Genomic DNA, 16481 nt, shown 5'->3' with positions numbered 1-16481 from the left:
CTAACTTCAAGCTCACTTCATCCTCTTCCTGTACATGCACAAAGGAAAGTGTTCTGGCAAGTCATGGCTCCAGGGCTTGGGCATGCATTACCAGCATATCTCTATTATTCTCTGGTTACTGGGCGCCCTCTAGTGGTGATAGGCTGGCATTAAATGAGTTAAGAAGTAGTGAAAATAGCCAATCTACACGCTCTCAACGTGGCACGAAGTGACGTGCTGAGAGCTTATAGATTTGCTGTTCACTAGTTTGAATCCCGGGCAAACGTCTAATTTCTCTTTTGGTTCATGAGATAAAAAGTTTGGGAACCACTGACATCACCCATTAAGACCTGAGGCCCATTCTACAAATGCCTTCTAAAATCTGTAGTTCCTCACACTCAAAAATGTTACTGTGAGCTTGTATATCTGCTATTTTTGAATAGCCAACGCGAAAATACAAAATGACACGGAAACTTTCACGGTTTTAATGGATATTAAACCCTACAGTACAGTATATACATACCCACAGGGCTCTATACTTGGTCCACTCCATTTAACCCCCAAAGATAGCTGATCTGCAAGCTCACAACCCATTGAGTAGCGATGCGTTGTGATCCGATCTTGGAGATCAGCTTTTTGGACAAATATTCACCCTAAAATTTGGACGCTGGGGTGGTTATGGTTAAAGTTGTAAGGGATATGACCTCTATATACAGTATTATCTATTTAAATATTCAGATACAAATAATGAATAGGCCTACAACTTTTTGGTATGAAACAAATATTGCAATGAAAACATTTGTAGCGTACCAATAGCGTGTGCATGTGGGTATATGCATGCCTGAAGCGAAAAACTCAAGACACACAAACACACACAGGCACACGACTGCACATGCGCTTTCGAGAGCGTGCGTATGCATATGCCTACACGCATGTCTACGTGCGTTGCATGTGGCTGTGCAGATTTTTTGGGAGATTAGTTTTGTGGGTGTGGTGGTGGAGAACCACGAAGGTGTTGGGGTTGGGGTGGGGTGCGGTGGGGTCCATTTTCTCCTGGGACCGTGGGGAGGGGGGGGGGGGGCTGTGAGAGCTGTGAGGCCTCTCAATAGGCGGAGGATTATGGAAATCAAAGATGAGAGATTAGCTAATGGGAATATAATGGCCAGCGACTGCCCCGGTCAGCTGGGCCATGCAAATGAAGGGGGCTACGAGAGGGCAGAGAGGGACGATCAATATGTATGGACGGCCCGTTGGCCACTACTACTATATCACCACCAGCACCCAGGGGTGTCGCACCAAGTTCTGGGCCCTGGGTACAAGGATTCAGTGCAGGCCCCCCCATTAATGTTTTTCATAGGGGGGCGTTTAACCCATTTAGACTGGGAACGCATTATTACGCATTGTTTTGTGCTTTAACTATTGAAAAATAGCAGATATAACATTTTTGGAAAACCGTGATTTTTTTTTGTCAGTGTTTCTCAAACCTTTTCATGTGAATGACCCCCAAAATGATATGTATTTGGCCACGGACCCCCATCTCAAAATATTTAGTTCCAGGGACCGCCCAGAAGCAAGATTTGCACACATTTTCACGAAAAAAAATAGCAGATCTACAAGCTCGCAGGAGCGGCACTCTGTGCCGCGCTGTGAGCTTGTATATCTGCTATTTTTCAATAGCTAAAGTATAAAATAGTTAAGGCCCATCCACCTTGGGCCGGGGTAACTCAGTCCCACTTTTCCCCCCCTTGTGACGCCCCTGACTACACACCAAGAGCATGAGTGCACAGATGCATATGCACACACAAACACACACACACACAAACACACACACACACACACACACACACACACACACACACAAACACACACACACGCGACCAGCGCAGAGAGATCAGCTTTCACCAGGAGGAGGACGCTGCTGCTCGACTGGAGGACCGGAGATATCGCCATCGCCGCCCGAGCGGTCCCTCCTCACTGATGTCAACAGGCAGCATGTGATCCTCGATTCCCTCCCCTCCCTCTTCCAACCCCCAACCTCCAATGACGCCTGGCTCTCATCCCCCAGCAGAGAGGAGAGAGAGAGAGAGAGACGGCCCCTACTCTCTCTCTCCCTGTGCTCCATCAAATATCTATTCATTCAAGTCTTGGCCCCCAAACAGAGCAAACGTCCTTGTAGACAAATCAATAGTGTGGTGCTATACCAGGAGGGAGCCAAGTATTACGGCCAGCGTTTAGATGTACTAAGTAGTTTGTTTTAGGACTCTCCACTCGGGGAACATCCGGTGTCCGTTGCCGTTTAGCATGTGCGGACATTAACCCACTTCAGATGTACGAGGGGACATCACGGGGGGTGGGGTGGGGGTGGGGGAGTAACACGCAATTGAAGCGGGAAAACATGGCAGCTTTCATCATCAACTAAATGGAACATCACCTCACTTAATAGATCAAAATTCCAATTCTGAGCATGTCAAAGAGGATTTCAATTTAGATTTGAAGTGTGTGTGTGTGTGTATATGGGGGGGTTCTGGTTCCTCCCGGTGCCTAGCCTGGCCTTTCAATCCACCCACAGGGGTGTCACAAGGGGGGGAGAAGTGGGACTGAGTTACTAGGGCCCAAGGTGGAGGGGCCTGTCTTTAACTATTGACAAATAGCATCAAATAGCATCAGATAGCATCTGCTATTTTTGAAAATACGTGAAAATGTGTGCAAATATTTGAATGCATGTATTTTTTAAGCGAACATTTGTAACTCAAATTTTGCTTCTGGGGGGGTCCCTGGAACAAAATATTTTGAGATGGTGGTCCATGGCCAAATACATATCATTTTGGGGGTCCTTCACATGAAAAGGTTTGAGCACCACTGACAGAGAAACATAGGTTAAAAAAAAAAAACGTATAGGGTTTGAAATATTCAAAGACTTCAAAGAAGAAAGAATTTTCACGATGTTTCAAAAATAGCAGATCTACAAGCTTGTATATCTGCTATTTTTCAATAGTTAAACCACAAAATGTGAGTGAATCCTTGCACCCAGGGCCCAGAATTTGGTGCGACACCCCTGTACACACCATAAACGCCCCCCTCCCCTCCCTCCCCCACTCCCCCCTCCTCATTCCCATTCCTGTCCACTCGGAGCAGGCCATTCATTCTGGGAGGGGGGGGGGGGGGCAGCGGGCAGAAGGAAAACCTCCCACCCGCTCAACGAATGCACGGGGAAGCGGGCAATAAAATTAACCCGGTGGCAATTGTTTTCCCACCCGTTTGATGAGCGGCCCCCATCCGTGTCAGCTCATCCGTTACGGCGGGGCGAGAAATAAAAAAGTCAGGCTCGGATGTGCACAAAATTATGACCGCAGTGGGGGTGGAGGGTTGGGGGGGGTGTACCTGAATGGAGCCAGGGTAATGTCAGATTATAGAGTCAGGACCCGATCAATCAGCCGCCAGAGTGGATGATGAGAAAAGGGGGAGTGACTTCCCATGGCTTGTTCATTTGCGTCTGGGAACAATAAAGAGAGTTAAGAGACTGGTAGGGGTTAATACGATTCTCAGGTGTACGAGAGAGAAGAAACTGCCGGCTCGATATCGTCGCCAGGGACGTGCAGAGAATCTTAGAGAGGCAGGGGCTGGAATTTCTAAAAGTACCTTTTGGTGAAAACATCGAAAATAGCAGACCTCCAAGTTCACTACGCGTTGTGCTGCAACACGAGTTTGGAGGTCGGCTATTTTCGGCATTTGATATCACACTGAACTAAGCATAATCAAGTGAATACTGGAGATGTGGCGTAATGGCAAGGATTTCTACACCGAGAGGGCAATTATTTCAACATAAGATGCTGTATTTAAGTTCAGGAGAGTTTGGACAAGGCAATTCTCTTGAATGCTGCCTTCGTTCAGGTATGGCATGGAAAGAGGGCATTTTTTGCATTTCTTTCACCATAGTGAAAACTGCATTCATGGTCTGGAGAGGGCACTTTTTACAGACAGATAAAAGGGCAGGGGCTCAAGCCCCCTTTGATGTCTATGTGTGCACGTGCCTGAACGTCGCTGTCGGAGTGGAAACCTTGTATGTCCAAAACTGTTATGTTTCAGATAACGGGAAAAAGAACCTGGTTCAATATTTATAAAAACCCCACACAGACTTAATCACTTTCTTAATCAAGTGTTTCAAAAATAGCCAAAATAGCAGATCTACAAGCTCTCAACATGTCGCACAGCGGCGTGTTCCGAGCCTGTTGATTGGCTACTTTCGCTACTTTTTGTGCACACGCGTGTACAATGAAGTATAGGACATAGATTTTGTCACTGTCGAGCAGAAACATTGTATCTCCAGTTTCACATTTTTCATAAAGTAAAGCCCTGCTTCGAGGTTTCGTGTAGAGGGGAAAAAGAGCAGACTAAGTAACGAGTGATAGGTCAAAGTTTATTAAGTATTGACGGTTCAAGTAGTTAAATATCTGCAAACACAAATTGACATAAACCCAAAATGCACTGATGATTGTGCTGTCAAACGATGACACAATATTGTATCTATGGGTTGTGTGGGGGTCCCTGCTTCATCTCTCTCTTGACTAAAGGGTCCTTGGCCTGAAAAGACCCATCAGGGACGTGCTGGCCATTGGGAAAAGCGGGACAACTCCCGAACGGCCGGCCATTAGGAAAAAAATTAAGATAAAATGTCGGCCTTCGTTCCATTTGGGGGGCTGGGCGGCCAACAAAGTAAATCGTCACTATCGGTCAGAAACCTCCTATCTCCAAGTTTCAAATTTGTACATTTTTTCGCAAAGCAAAGCCCTGCTTCATCATACAAGGCTGTCGCACAAAAGTAGTGAAAACAGCACACAACGCCTCGCACCGCAGTTTAAATCATTTTTAAAATGATAAATACAAAACAAACGGTTTTGGACATACAAGGTTTCCGCCCAACAACAACGAAATATAACTCATGTAATTGGCCCACCATGTACTTGTCATGATCTGAAATGGCAAATCTTTGAGCAGCAGCTAGAGATCTCTCTCTATAGCGTGCAATGAGGGCCTCTCCAACTCTTTTTCCCGGGCTGAATCAGGGGCCCAACATTTCCCTGAGACCCATGTTCTAATGGTGGCTGACTGTCCCAGTCGCTGCCAGGCTCTGTGGAGGTGAGGGTATAATCCTACCTCAAGCGGCGCGCTGTAATGCAATCATCAGAACCCACACTCAGCCACTCTGCTCTGCACCCCGGGAATTTATGAACACTTAGTGTCTCTCCGTGCTGACAGGGCCCCCCGTGCGCATGTGTGTGTGTGTGTATGTGTGTGTGTGTGTGTGTGTGTGTGTGTGTGTGTGTGTGTGTGTGTGCGTGCATGCGCGCGTGTGTTTGCTGTATTGCTCCCAGCAATACCTGTCACCCGCGTTTATCACCCGTTTTAACGGCCTCCCATATGGTCACCTCAATCTCCCTTTTAATACTGATACAAAGATAGGTTACATGCAGAGGAGTACGCAACAGAATGAGACGGGGAGAGAGAGAGGGGAGGGGGCGAGGGGGGGAGAGACGCAGAAAGTAGGGTCATATACGCGGATTGAAATGTTGGTTTTATACACGGAGGTTAAGTGGGAGGGCCAATTCTCTTCTCTTCTCTACCTCCCTCTCTCTCTCTCTCTCTCTCTCTCTCTCTCTCTCTCTCTCTCTCTCCTCTGCCTCCCCCCTCTCCCCTCCTCTTGTGCTCTGCCCTGGCTGTGATCAACAGGGCTGGAACTAGGCCTGAGAGGCATAAGCAGGTTTAAAATATTGCAAACAAAATGTTGGGAGGGCTCTTATTTCAATATGGTGAGAAGTACAGAGCAGACTGAGGCCATTTGAATGGAGTAGATGTCAGGCCCAGTAATATTGTTGGGCCATAACTCTCCCGGGCCATCACTCATGCACTCAGGGGCATGCCCATAAGTGCATACACACACACACACACACACACACACTTTGTGACATCGGCACACCGCACACACAGAACTACTCAATCGCATGCGTGCACTAACACACACACACACACACACACACACACACACACACGCCCGGGACAAGTGTTGAGCGACAATCAATGAATCTGCCATCAAGACGTGAATTATGAGCGAGAGAACAGGGGACTGGCTCTGTGAAAATATTTTGGCTGAAAATGTATATATAATTAATGGGGTTGTGTAGGAGAGAGGCAAGGAAATTGATGCATTTATTACAAGGAGCCTAATCTGAGGAAACTGAGCCTCTAATGGCCTTCTGGCCCGTCCTCACGCCGCGCACGCCGCACGCACGCACACACACACACACACACACACAACACTGTACAGCAGCAAACATTGAGGTGCACGCAGCGATCCACACGCACACACGCGTGCGTGCATGTCCAGCTCGCCCTCATAAAAGGTGCTGCGATAAAGTGCTCAAGTGTGTGCGAGTGTGTGTGTGTGTGTGCGTGTGTTTGTGTGTGTGTGTGTTGGGATTGGTTCAGTGGCCGGCTGATCTGGCCGGGGAGTAAATCAGTTGTGTCCTAGAGCGAGAGAGAGGTTGTGTGTGTGTGTGTGTGTGTGTGTGTGTGTGTGTGTGTGTGTGTGTGTGTGTGTGTGTGTTTGGGGGTGGTTGGTCGCTGGCCACCAGATAATGATGTGATTCCAGAGCTAGGCGGGGCCGAGCGAGCCAGCAGCACACCTCACCCCACACACACACACACACACACCGTCCATTATGATGTGCGGCCCCCCCAGCCACCCGAGGGGGCAGAGTGAAGGTGAGCCTGTCATATCGATCTTTTTAGCGCTAAAATATGAGCCACTTTACTCTGCTCCCCGGCGCAGTGATGTGAAAAATAATAACTCGGACCCAAATTAAAAATATTGATCGCTTAGGAGGTGTTGAGAGCAAATAAACACCCTCTGAAGGATTTTTATTTCCCACCGCCCCATGCCCTCCACCCTTAGCCCTGCTGCTGTCCCTTCCTCCCTCCCTCCACCCTCTGCACCCCCCCCCCCCCCCCCCACCCTGCAGAAGGCCTGGGTCAGGGGAACGGTGGCTGGTCAGACTGTAAATACATCTGCCTACAGACGGATTTATGCTTAGTTGCACGCCAGTGTTGCGCACCAGCGTGCAAGCTTACAAGCTTACAGCAGTGGTTCTCAACTTGTGGGTCGGGACCCCCAGGGGGGGGGGGTCGTCAAATTATTTTGGGGGGTCCCCAGATGATTAACTTAATGTGCAACATTGTTTTCTCGCTCAACAGTAAACAAACCCAACATAAGGTTTAAGTGTATAGTGGGTTTATGCACATTTCTAAAGTGACAATTTAAGGACTTTTTAATACCTCTAAAATGACAAATTAAACATTGGCCAAATTGTCAAATATTAGAGGCAGAAATTGTGAAAATAGCAGATCTACATGCTCACAACGCCTCGCAATGCAAGGCGTTGTGAGCATGTAGATCTGCTATTTTCACAATAGAACTGTTATACAAAATGTAATGCCTCAACTCTTAGTGCTCATCAGGGTGGGGGACCCCAGTTAAAATATGATTATTCTGGGGGTCGCGGCCTGAAAAGGTTGAGAACCACTGGCTTACAGCACGTCACAGCGTAACACACTGGGAGCTTGTAGATCTGCTTTTTTTCAGTGCGTTGACACCCAAGCGCAACAAAGTATATCGTTGCTGTCTGGCAGAAACCTTGTTCGTCCATATTTTCAACCTTTTTATGTTTTTCAGTAAATCAGTTCTTGTCGGGTGGAAACCTTGCATGTACTGTACCAAAACCGTTGGTGTTGTATTTTATCATTTCAAAAGTGATTTAAAATAGTGAGTCGGTTATTGGCGATAGTAAATAGCCGATCTTTAAGCACACAACGCCTCGCACGAGAGAAAGAGTCGCCGGTTTGATTCCAGCAAGGCCTTACGCGTACATCAACAACCATGTATGCTGCCGAAAGGGTCCTTGAGCAAGGCACTATACTTTTGATTGATTGAATAGATTATTAGCAGTTCGCAGAGAAAAAAAACAGGAAAGTACAGTTCAATACGAGGTCTGCGAAGAGGATTTAAACACAAGAAAGCACTATGGCTTGTTTCCATTGGGGTCCTTTGTACTCAATTCATTGGAAAAACTACTAACACACTACCTAATCCCTCATTAAGAGCTGCTTCATCAAGCTGTTGCCTAATGGTAAATTACTGTATGTCAAATCATCGGTGGCTTCTCCTTTTTTATATTCACCACTTGTACCCTAGCGTCCATATTAGATCTGCCAAAAATAGCCGATCTACAAGCTCACAACGAGCTTGTACATCGGCTATTTTCGGCAAAGAGGTTTGGTGTAGAGGGGAAAGGGAGCAGACCAAGTACAGAGTGAAAGGTCAAGTTTATTAAGTATTGACGGTTCAAGTGGTTAAATATCTGAACACACAAACTGACATGAATTCAAAATACACTGATTGTGTTGTCAAACATTGAAACTATATGGAATCTATGAACAGGTTGTGGGGGTCCCTGCTTCATCTCTCTCTCAATTAAGGGGTCCTTGGCCTGAAAACATTGAAGACCCCTGACGTACAGTACTCCTACGGGCTGGAGCGCCACCTGCCAGCAGGAAGTGTTGGGTGGGAGGAGAAGAACGAAGGCTCTGGGACTCGAACCTGCGACGCGCTGTCAGGCATCAGAGCCTATTGGTATGCGCTTGGACCACTCGGCCAGCGGACGGCCCAAATAACATAACTTTTAACACTAAATTCCATTCTTTTTTTGGCATGACAGACGGTTAGAGACATGCAAGACAAGACGGGAGTCAGATTCGAACTCGGGTCCTGTGAGCTTCACAAGGAGCATTATGGTCAATGTGTACTACGGTTGGCTTGTAGATCAGCTATTTTCGGCAAAGAGGTTTGGTGTAGAGGTGAGAAAGAGCAGACTAAGTACAGAGTGAAAGGTCAAGTTTAGTAAGTATTGACGTACGGTTCCAGTGGTTAAATATCTGAAAACAAATTGACAAGAATCCAAAATACACTGATGATCGTGCTGTCAAATGATGAAACTATGGAATCTCTGAAAAGGTGGGGGGTCCCTGCTTCATCTCTCTCTCTCTCAACTAAGGGGTCCTTGGCCTGAAAACGTTAAAGACCCCTGGGCCTTAAACCCAGTCTGTTCGGTTGTCTCCATCGCAAGAGGCACGGGCAAGCAGGCCTTCCCCTCTTGTGTTTTGCTCAGAGGGGAGTAGGAGGTGTGTGTTGCTGCATGGTGGTTGACTGACACGTCCCCCTCTCTCTCTCTCTGTCTCTCTCTCTCTCTCTGGCTGAGCCCAGGGCTGGGTGTTTTACAACCCTGTTAAGGTATACAGCAGGTAAAATGTCAATTAGGAGGGACCGCCCTGATAACTCAACTCCCAATCCACTTGTTCCAGGCCATTAATATTTATCATGGGCCTGGCCCTGGGGCTGCCTGCCGTGTCATCGCCAATGATGTGCACTAATGCCTGCCCTTATTACCACTTCCTGCACAGCACACACACACACACACACACACACACACACACACACACACACACACACACACACACACACACACACACACACACACACACACACACACACACACACACACACACACACACACACACACACACACAGGCTCCCCTATCTGTAGCGTTTGCTCTCTCTCTCTCTCTCTCTCTCTCCCTCTCTCACACACACACCTCTCTCTCTCTCGCTCTCTCTCTCTTTCAGCCTTATCAAGACGATATTCTCAGATGCAGACACCAGTGCACACAGACACGCACACACTCAAACACACACACACACACACACACACACACACACACACACACACACACACACACACACACACACACACACACACACACACACACACACACACACACACACACACACACACACACACACACACACACACACACACACACAGAGCCCTCAGTTGTTCCAGGGCATTTTAATGGGAAATTAAAGGCGTCCTGTATGTCTGCGGTCTCCCGGACAGGAAGCGGTGACAGGCAGCCGGGGATAAATCAGACATGGTGGTCTTGACAGGGACAGGGCTGCCTCCCTTTTTACGCTGTGTGTGTGTGTGCGCGTGTGCGTGTGTGTGTGTGTGTGTGTGTGTGTGTGTGCGTGTGTTGCCGGCATGTGTTCTCATATCATCCTAGGTGATGGTGTATGGTGTCCATCACTGTCCCGGTACAGTAAAATCTGGAATGTTAATTTGACGCTGAAAGTGTAAAAACGGACAGGTCCATTGAGTCGGTGAGCGCACTCTAACTGTGCACTCCTCCTCCTCAGAGGGGCCTTTTGTTGCGCCCTGTCCTGTGGAAGAGAGAGAGAGAGAGCGATGCTATTTTGATTGCCGAAAACGCGATGCACATGTTTGGACCCGTCAACATCCATTTGCGTCAGTGACTGTTTGCATGTGCAATACACAACCAGAGCCTATACCCGAAAGCAGACAGTCTGCTCCATCTGATTAACTACAAGAACCCACAGTCACACTGAACCGACTGGGACTCCTCCTGTCTGCTTCCAGTGACCATACGTGACGTCGTCATCTTATTTGGAGCAAATCATATTAACACAATTCGTATTTAATCTGTATGAATATAGTCATTAGGTTAGCTGCTGAACGTAAATGGTTACCCATTTAGGCCTGAACACATTATTACGCAATATTTTATGCTTTAAATATAAAGAAATAGCAGATATACAAGCTCACAGCATGGCTGCGTGCTTGTAGATCTGCTATTTTTGAAAAATCTTGAAAAATGTGTGCAAATCTTTGAATATTGTGTTATAAGTGTCTTCTAAAGCCTTCAAAGTTCTTTTTTTAAAACTATGTTTCTGTCAGTGGTTCTGTCACGGTTCTGTCACGGTTTTTCAAAAATAGCAGATCTACAAGCTCGCAGCGCGGCACTCAGTGCCGCGCTGTGAGCTTGTATATCTGCTATTTTTCACTGGTTAAAGCATTCAATAATTCTAGGCCTAAATGGGTTAAATGTCTGAATTTAGGGCTTGAGCCACCAGGAGTACACATTGACCATAATGCTCCTTGTGAAGCTCAAAGGACCCGTTCGAATCCTGGGCTTGTTGCATGTCTCTAAAGCCCTTTGCACACAGGCACGTTTAACCGCACGGATAAAACGGACAATATAATTTTTTGAAAAGAAAACAATGATTCTCTATGACCTCATGCACACCGGCTCCGAATTAGCCGTGCGACGAGTGGCTGCCGCCGTGCGTTTTTTTCTCGATCGAACCCAGTTCGATTCGTGCGTCTTGTCGCATGCGGTGAAAAACTCATCACTCCATTTATGACTCCTTTTGGGATCCGCAGCGCCGATTCCGCACAGCATTGCACACCAAATCCAATGCGTTTTATTCATACAGCAAACGGAAGAAACGCAACTGTCCTGTGTGCAAAGGGCTTAACCGTCTGTCATGCCAAAAAGAGAATGGAATTTAGTGTTAAAAATTATGTTATTTGGGCCGTCCGCCGGCCTAGTGGTCCAAGCGCATACCACGTAGGCTCTGATGCCTGACAGCGCGTCGCGGGTTTAAGTCCCAGAGCCTTCGTCCTTCTCCTCCCGCCTAACACTAGTGTCCATATTCTGAGAACTGTAGCCAAAAAAATCTACAAGCTACAGCTTGTGGATCGGCTATTTTCTGCAAAGAGCTTTGGTGTAGAGGGGAAAAAGAGCAGACTAAGTACAGAGTAAAAGGTCAAGTTTATTAGGTAATGACGGCTCAAGTGATTAAATATCCGGAGACACAAATTGACATGAATCCAAAATACACTGATGATTGTGCTGTTAAACGATGAAACTAAATGGAATCTATGAACCGGTTGTGGGGGTCCCTCCCTGCTTCATCTCTCTCTCAACTAAGGGGTCCTTGGCCTGAAAACGTTGAAGACCCCTGTTCTACAGGTCTACTTTTACACTCTCCGGGTTAAATTAGCACGGATTAGGGACGGGGCCATTCTGCTTGTATTGACAAGAACGGGCAATGATGTACAGTATACGCACTGCTTTGTGGGATGCACCTGGGGAATCAGAATAAACCAGGTGACGTCATCCTGACTTTATCAATCCCCATCATATGGACCACCAGGACCAGTGTTAATAAAGTTTGAATAAAATGTGATTTAGTTTTAGTCATATTTTAGTCATCTGAAATGTTTTAGTTTTAGTCTAGTTTTAGTCGACTAAATATAATATTTTAGTCGACTAAATGTACAGTTGATTTTGTCGACAAAACATTTTTGGCGGGCCTTGATGGCGTCGTAATGGCAGATTTTACACACTTGGTTGCACTCTGAAAATAGCAGATCTACAAGCTCACAACGTAGATCTGCTATTTTCAGAGTGCAACACCCGAGTGCAACCAAACATAAAATTACTTGTCTTTTACTTCTACTGGATCTCTTCTCCACTAGTCTCTACCGTGACATTTTAACGTGACGTCTAAATTGTCAATATATTTAGTCCCAGTTTTAGTCATCATAGCTTAGTTTTTATTTAGTTTCTATTCAGTTTTCGTCAGTGAAAAAATGTAGTCGACGAACGAAATCAACACTGACCAGGACGCAATTAGAGGCTCTTTCAAACATCCAAATTCACATTATTTGTCATTCAAGTAATACTAGCCCATATTGCCCTTTTCCACTGACACATCAGTGGCTCACAAAGGGCACACAAACGCAAACACACATACACAAAAGGTAGACAGGCAAGTAAACAACCGACGTGTAGTACAATTCTCAACTCCCACGTATACAGTAGTAGCTACACAGTGTGTAGCTACTACTGTAGTACACACATTCATAACTCCCAAGAAATACACAGGTGCACAGAAAAAAAAAAGAAAAGAAAAATAGACACAGATACAGACGACACACACACACACACACACACACGCACAGTGGAATGGCTCAGGAGCCATTCATGGCGTTTCCACTTAAATTATCTGAGAATTGACAGGCAGGGCGGACAACAAACAATTATCCCTGGAGCAAGGGGAGGTTGGGAAAAAAATCGAAGTTTGAGGAAACAAATACGAGTGATGTCATCTAAGCTAAATGGCAGGTCCTACGCGAGGCGGACTGCAGAGTCTATTCATATTTACTGTTGCCAGGATTTCAATATCCACATCATCGAAAGCACATCAGATGTTTCCCTTTACGCCAATTGATTCACAAAAGAGAGGCGGCCGGGCCGCAATCTCTATTTGATGAAAATGGAAACACAAAACAAAGGTTAATCTATAGACAAGACGGCACTGAGTAAATAGCTCGCAATGTTGGGATATTATCCCGGCTTATGTGAAATGGCAGATAATTATTTTTTGTAAAGGCCAGTGTTTGTAATATGTTTATGAAAAGAGCAAATGTGAGTCAGCGGGAGATGTGATTTATGAGGGTTTGCGGAGGTGCAGCGTAGCATGGTGATAACTACGACAAAACAGACACAGCTCAGCAATCACACGCTGATTGGTAACATGGTCCGTATCTACAGTAGACCACGTCAATGGTTATTCTGCAACACCCTCTATCCATCTCTCCCCAACATGAGTTCTTCTTGGAAACCGAGAGATCATCTTCTCTCGGGCCCATAGTCTGCATTGCATTTTAATCTGCTGAAGTAAAACTCCAATTTAATACTCTAAGGGGCGAGTTCAGGGGAAATATCCATATTTCCTAGAACCAAGTCTTTCTGTACAGTGGGGGGCAAAGACTGAATGTCTTGCGCCACCAAGTGGCCACGTGCAACAACTGACATTTAGCTTTAGGGATTAAAAAAACATGAATGGAGACTTGCATGTACGCATTCTAGCTGGCTAAGTAATGGTCGCATCGATAAAAACTTCAACGTTTGCCAGAAACAAGACAATATTAGACAGCGCCCAAATATCAGTTTAGATTCGAGAGTTGAAAAAGAACTGATGAGATGGCAAGTGATTTACGTGAACTCAACTAACATGAACTAGATCAGTGGTTCTCAACCTTTTCAGGCCGCGACCCCCAAAATAATCATATTTTAACTGGGGACCCCTCCCACACTGTCGAGCACTAAGAGTTGAGGGATTATATTTTGTATAACACGGTTCTATTGTGAAAATAGCAGATCTACATGCTCACACCGCCTCCGTTGCGAGGCGTTGTGAGCATGTAGATCGGCTATTTTCACAATTTCTGCCTATAATATTTGACAATTTGGCCAATGTTTAATTTGTCATTGTAGAGGTATTATATTATTGTATTAGGTATGTATTAAAAAATCTTAAAATTGTCACTTTAAAAAATGTGCAGATACCCTCTATACACTTCAACTTTATGTTGGTTTGTTTACTGGTGAGTTGCACATTAAGTTAATCATCTGGGGACCCCCAAAATAATGTGGGGGGTCCCGACCCACAGGTTGAGAACCACTGAACTAGATGAGCACCCAGACCAATTTATTGATTCAAACATGTGTGTCAATAAACTAACTGATACGGTATTTTAAGAATAATTCATCTAATTGACCGTGCACAATGTGAGTCATTGGGCTGAATTCATTAATCCACAACCAGGTCATCAAAGCAGCAGTATGAGCTGCCAGCAAGGTGATCCACTGCTAGACTAGAGTATTTCCAAGTATGTACCACCACCTTGTGGCCATCTGCTATTATTGCAGGAGTTGGTAAACTTGGTCCTCTTCCAAGTATGAAGGCAGAGTAAAAGTGCTGTCAGTGATTTTTTTCAATCTGCAGTTTGCTTTCAAAAGATCTCTTGTGAATTCTGAACACGCTCCCTCATCGCACACGTCTTCAAGTACATGCAATAACTGACTGCAGAGGACATTGTGTTTTTCTAAGCCAGAGCAAAGTTCAAAGCAAGATGGCTCACATAATATCTGTGTAAAACTCATTTCATTCCTTCAGTCTACATCAGGGGTCTTCAAGAGGGGGTCTGGGACCCATAGGGGGTCCTCAGAGTTACTACAGGGGGTCCTCCAAATCTTTGTGTCATAGAAACTTTTCTTTTTCTCCTTTTTTATATTAACCACTTGAACCCTATAGTGTCCATATTCAGAGAACTTTAGCCAAAAATAGCAGATCTACAAGCTCACAACGCGAGGCGTTGTGAGCTTGTAGATCAGCTATTTTCGGCTAAGAGCTTTGGTGTAAAGGGGAAAGAGAGCAGACTAAATACAGAGTGAAAGGTCAAGTTCATTAAGTATTGACGGTTCAAGTGGTTAAATATCTGAAAACACAAATTGACATGAATCCAACATACACTGATGATTGTGCCGTCAAACGATGAAACTATATGGAATCTATGAACAGGTTGTGGGGGTCCCTGCTTCATCTCTCTCTCAACTAAGAAACGTTCAAGACCCCTGCTCTACACACACACAGACTTTAAGGACTTTGCAAAGTTGATGGAATTTCCCTTACTGTGAAATGCTCCTGGGACTTGTAGTTTTCATCGAGGTAGACGCGGGCTCTGCTGTACTCCTTCATGGCATCACTGGACAAAAGCTCTCTGGTGGAAGAGAACACCAACAACCATTTATCAGACAGTTGCCAGCAATTATAAATCAAGCACTGAGCAGGTTGCTACCAAGACAACGTAGTTATTATTACACACGATCGACTTAATAGAATCAAACCAATCTATAGGAAGTGAAACATTAATTATCCGATCCAAGCTGCCTTGCCAAAATATGGGAAACATAACTCTTTACATCTTCATCTTGTCTGTGGTACAACTAGCATGCCACCAGTGGGGGGAGTTCTCCACTCATTTTCAACTCATCAGTTAATGCTGACAGGTGACAAGGCAGGCGGGCACTGTATTTTCTAGGGCAAGGGGTTTTCAAAGTGGGTGACGTGCCGTGATGGCAGTCCAGGGGTGCCGCGAGATAATCGATAATATTTGGAATTTATTTGAACACTTAAAAATATATATATTTAGTATCATTTTAAACTTGAAGTAAAACGTTATTTTCAGTCAGTTCTAACCAAAATGGCCATTATCTCAATGTTATCCTCACAACATAATCGCTAGAAAATGCTATAAATATAAGGTGCTGGGAGTGAAAATTATGAATATTGTCTCTGTCAGGCCAAAAACCTTGTATCTCCAAGTTTCAAATGTGTATGTTTTTTGGTCAAATAAAAGCCCTACTTCATCATAAAAAAGTGTCACACAAGTTGTGAAAATCACTATTTTAAAATAATAACACAAAAAGAGGAAGGTTTTGGACATACAAGGTTTCCACCCGACAACGATGATATAATGTAGGGGTGCCTTGGATGAAAAAAATATTCATGGGGTGCCCTGAGACAAAAAGGTTTGGGAACCCTTCGGTAAAAACAAAAGAGAAATAAACCACATCAGAATAAGGCCAATGAGATTCACACAGAAGCCAGTTTGCACTCTTGCATGATCATTGTGACCGTAGGTTGCAGTTTAGTATGTGAGCGGTCACAGCTTGACCGTATC

The 16481-nt window shown here is 45.3% G+C and overlaps 1 protein-coding gene across 1 annotated transcript in view; it reads right to left on the bottom strand.

Moving 5' to 3' along the window:
- inpp5a (inositol polyphosphate-5-phosphatase A) overlaps positions 1-16481 on the bottom strand; it is a 268437-nt gene that overhangs the window by 157825 nt on the left and 94131 nt on the right. Inside the window, exon 4 of the mRNA XM_080740502.1 lies at positions 15431-15518. Coding sequence (XP_080596628.1) covers positions 15431-15518 — 88 coding nt within the window. The remainder of the gene's footprint in view (positions 1-15430; positions 15519-16481) is intronic.

The sequence above is a fragment of the Nannobrachium achirus genome (genome assembly GCF_963921795.1).
Source record: "Nannobrachium achirus genome assembly, chromosome: 13".
NCBI lineage: Eukaryota > Metazoa > Chordata > Actinopteri > Myctophiformes > Myctophidae > Nannobrachium > Nannobrachium achirus.
The sequence above is the reverse complement of the archived record's forward strand: the minus strand, read 5'-3'. Positions and strand labels throughout refer to the sequence as shown.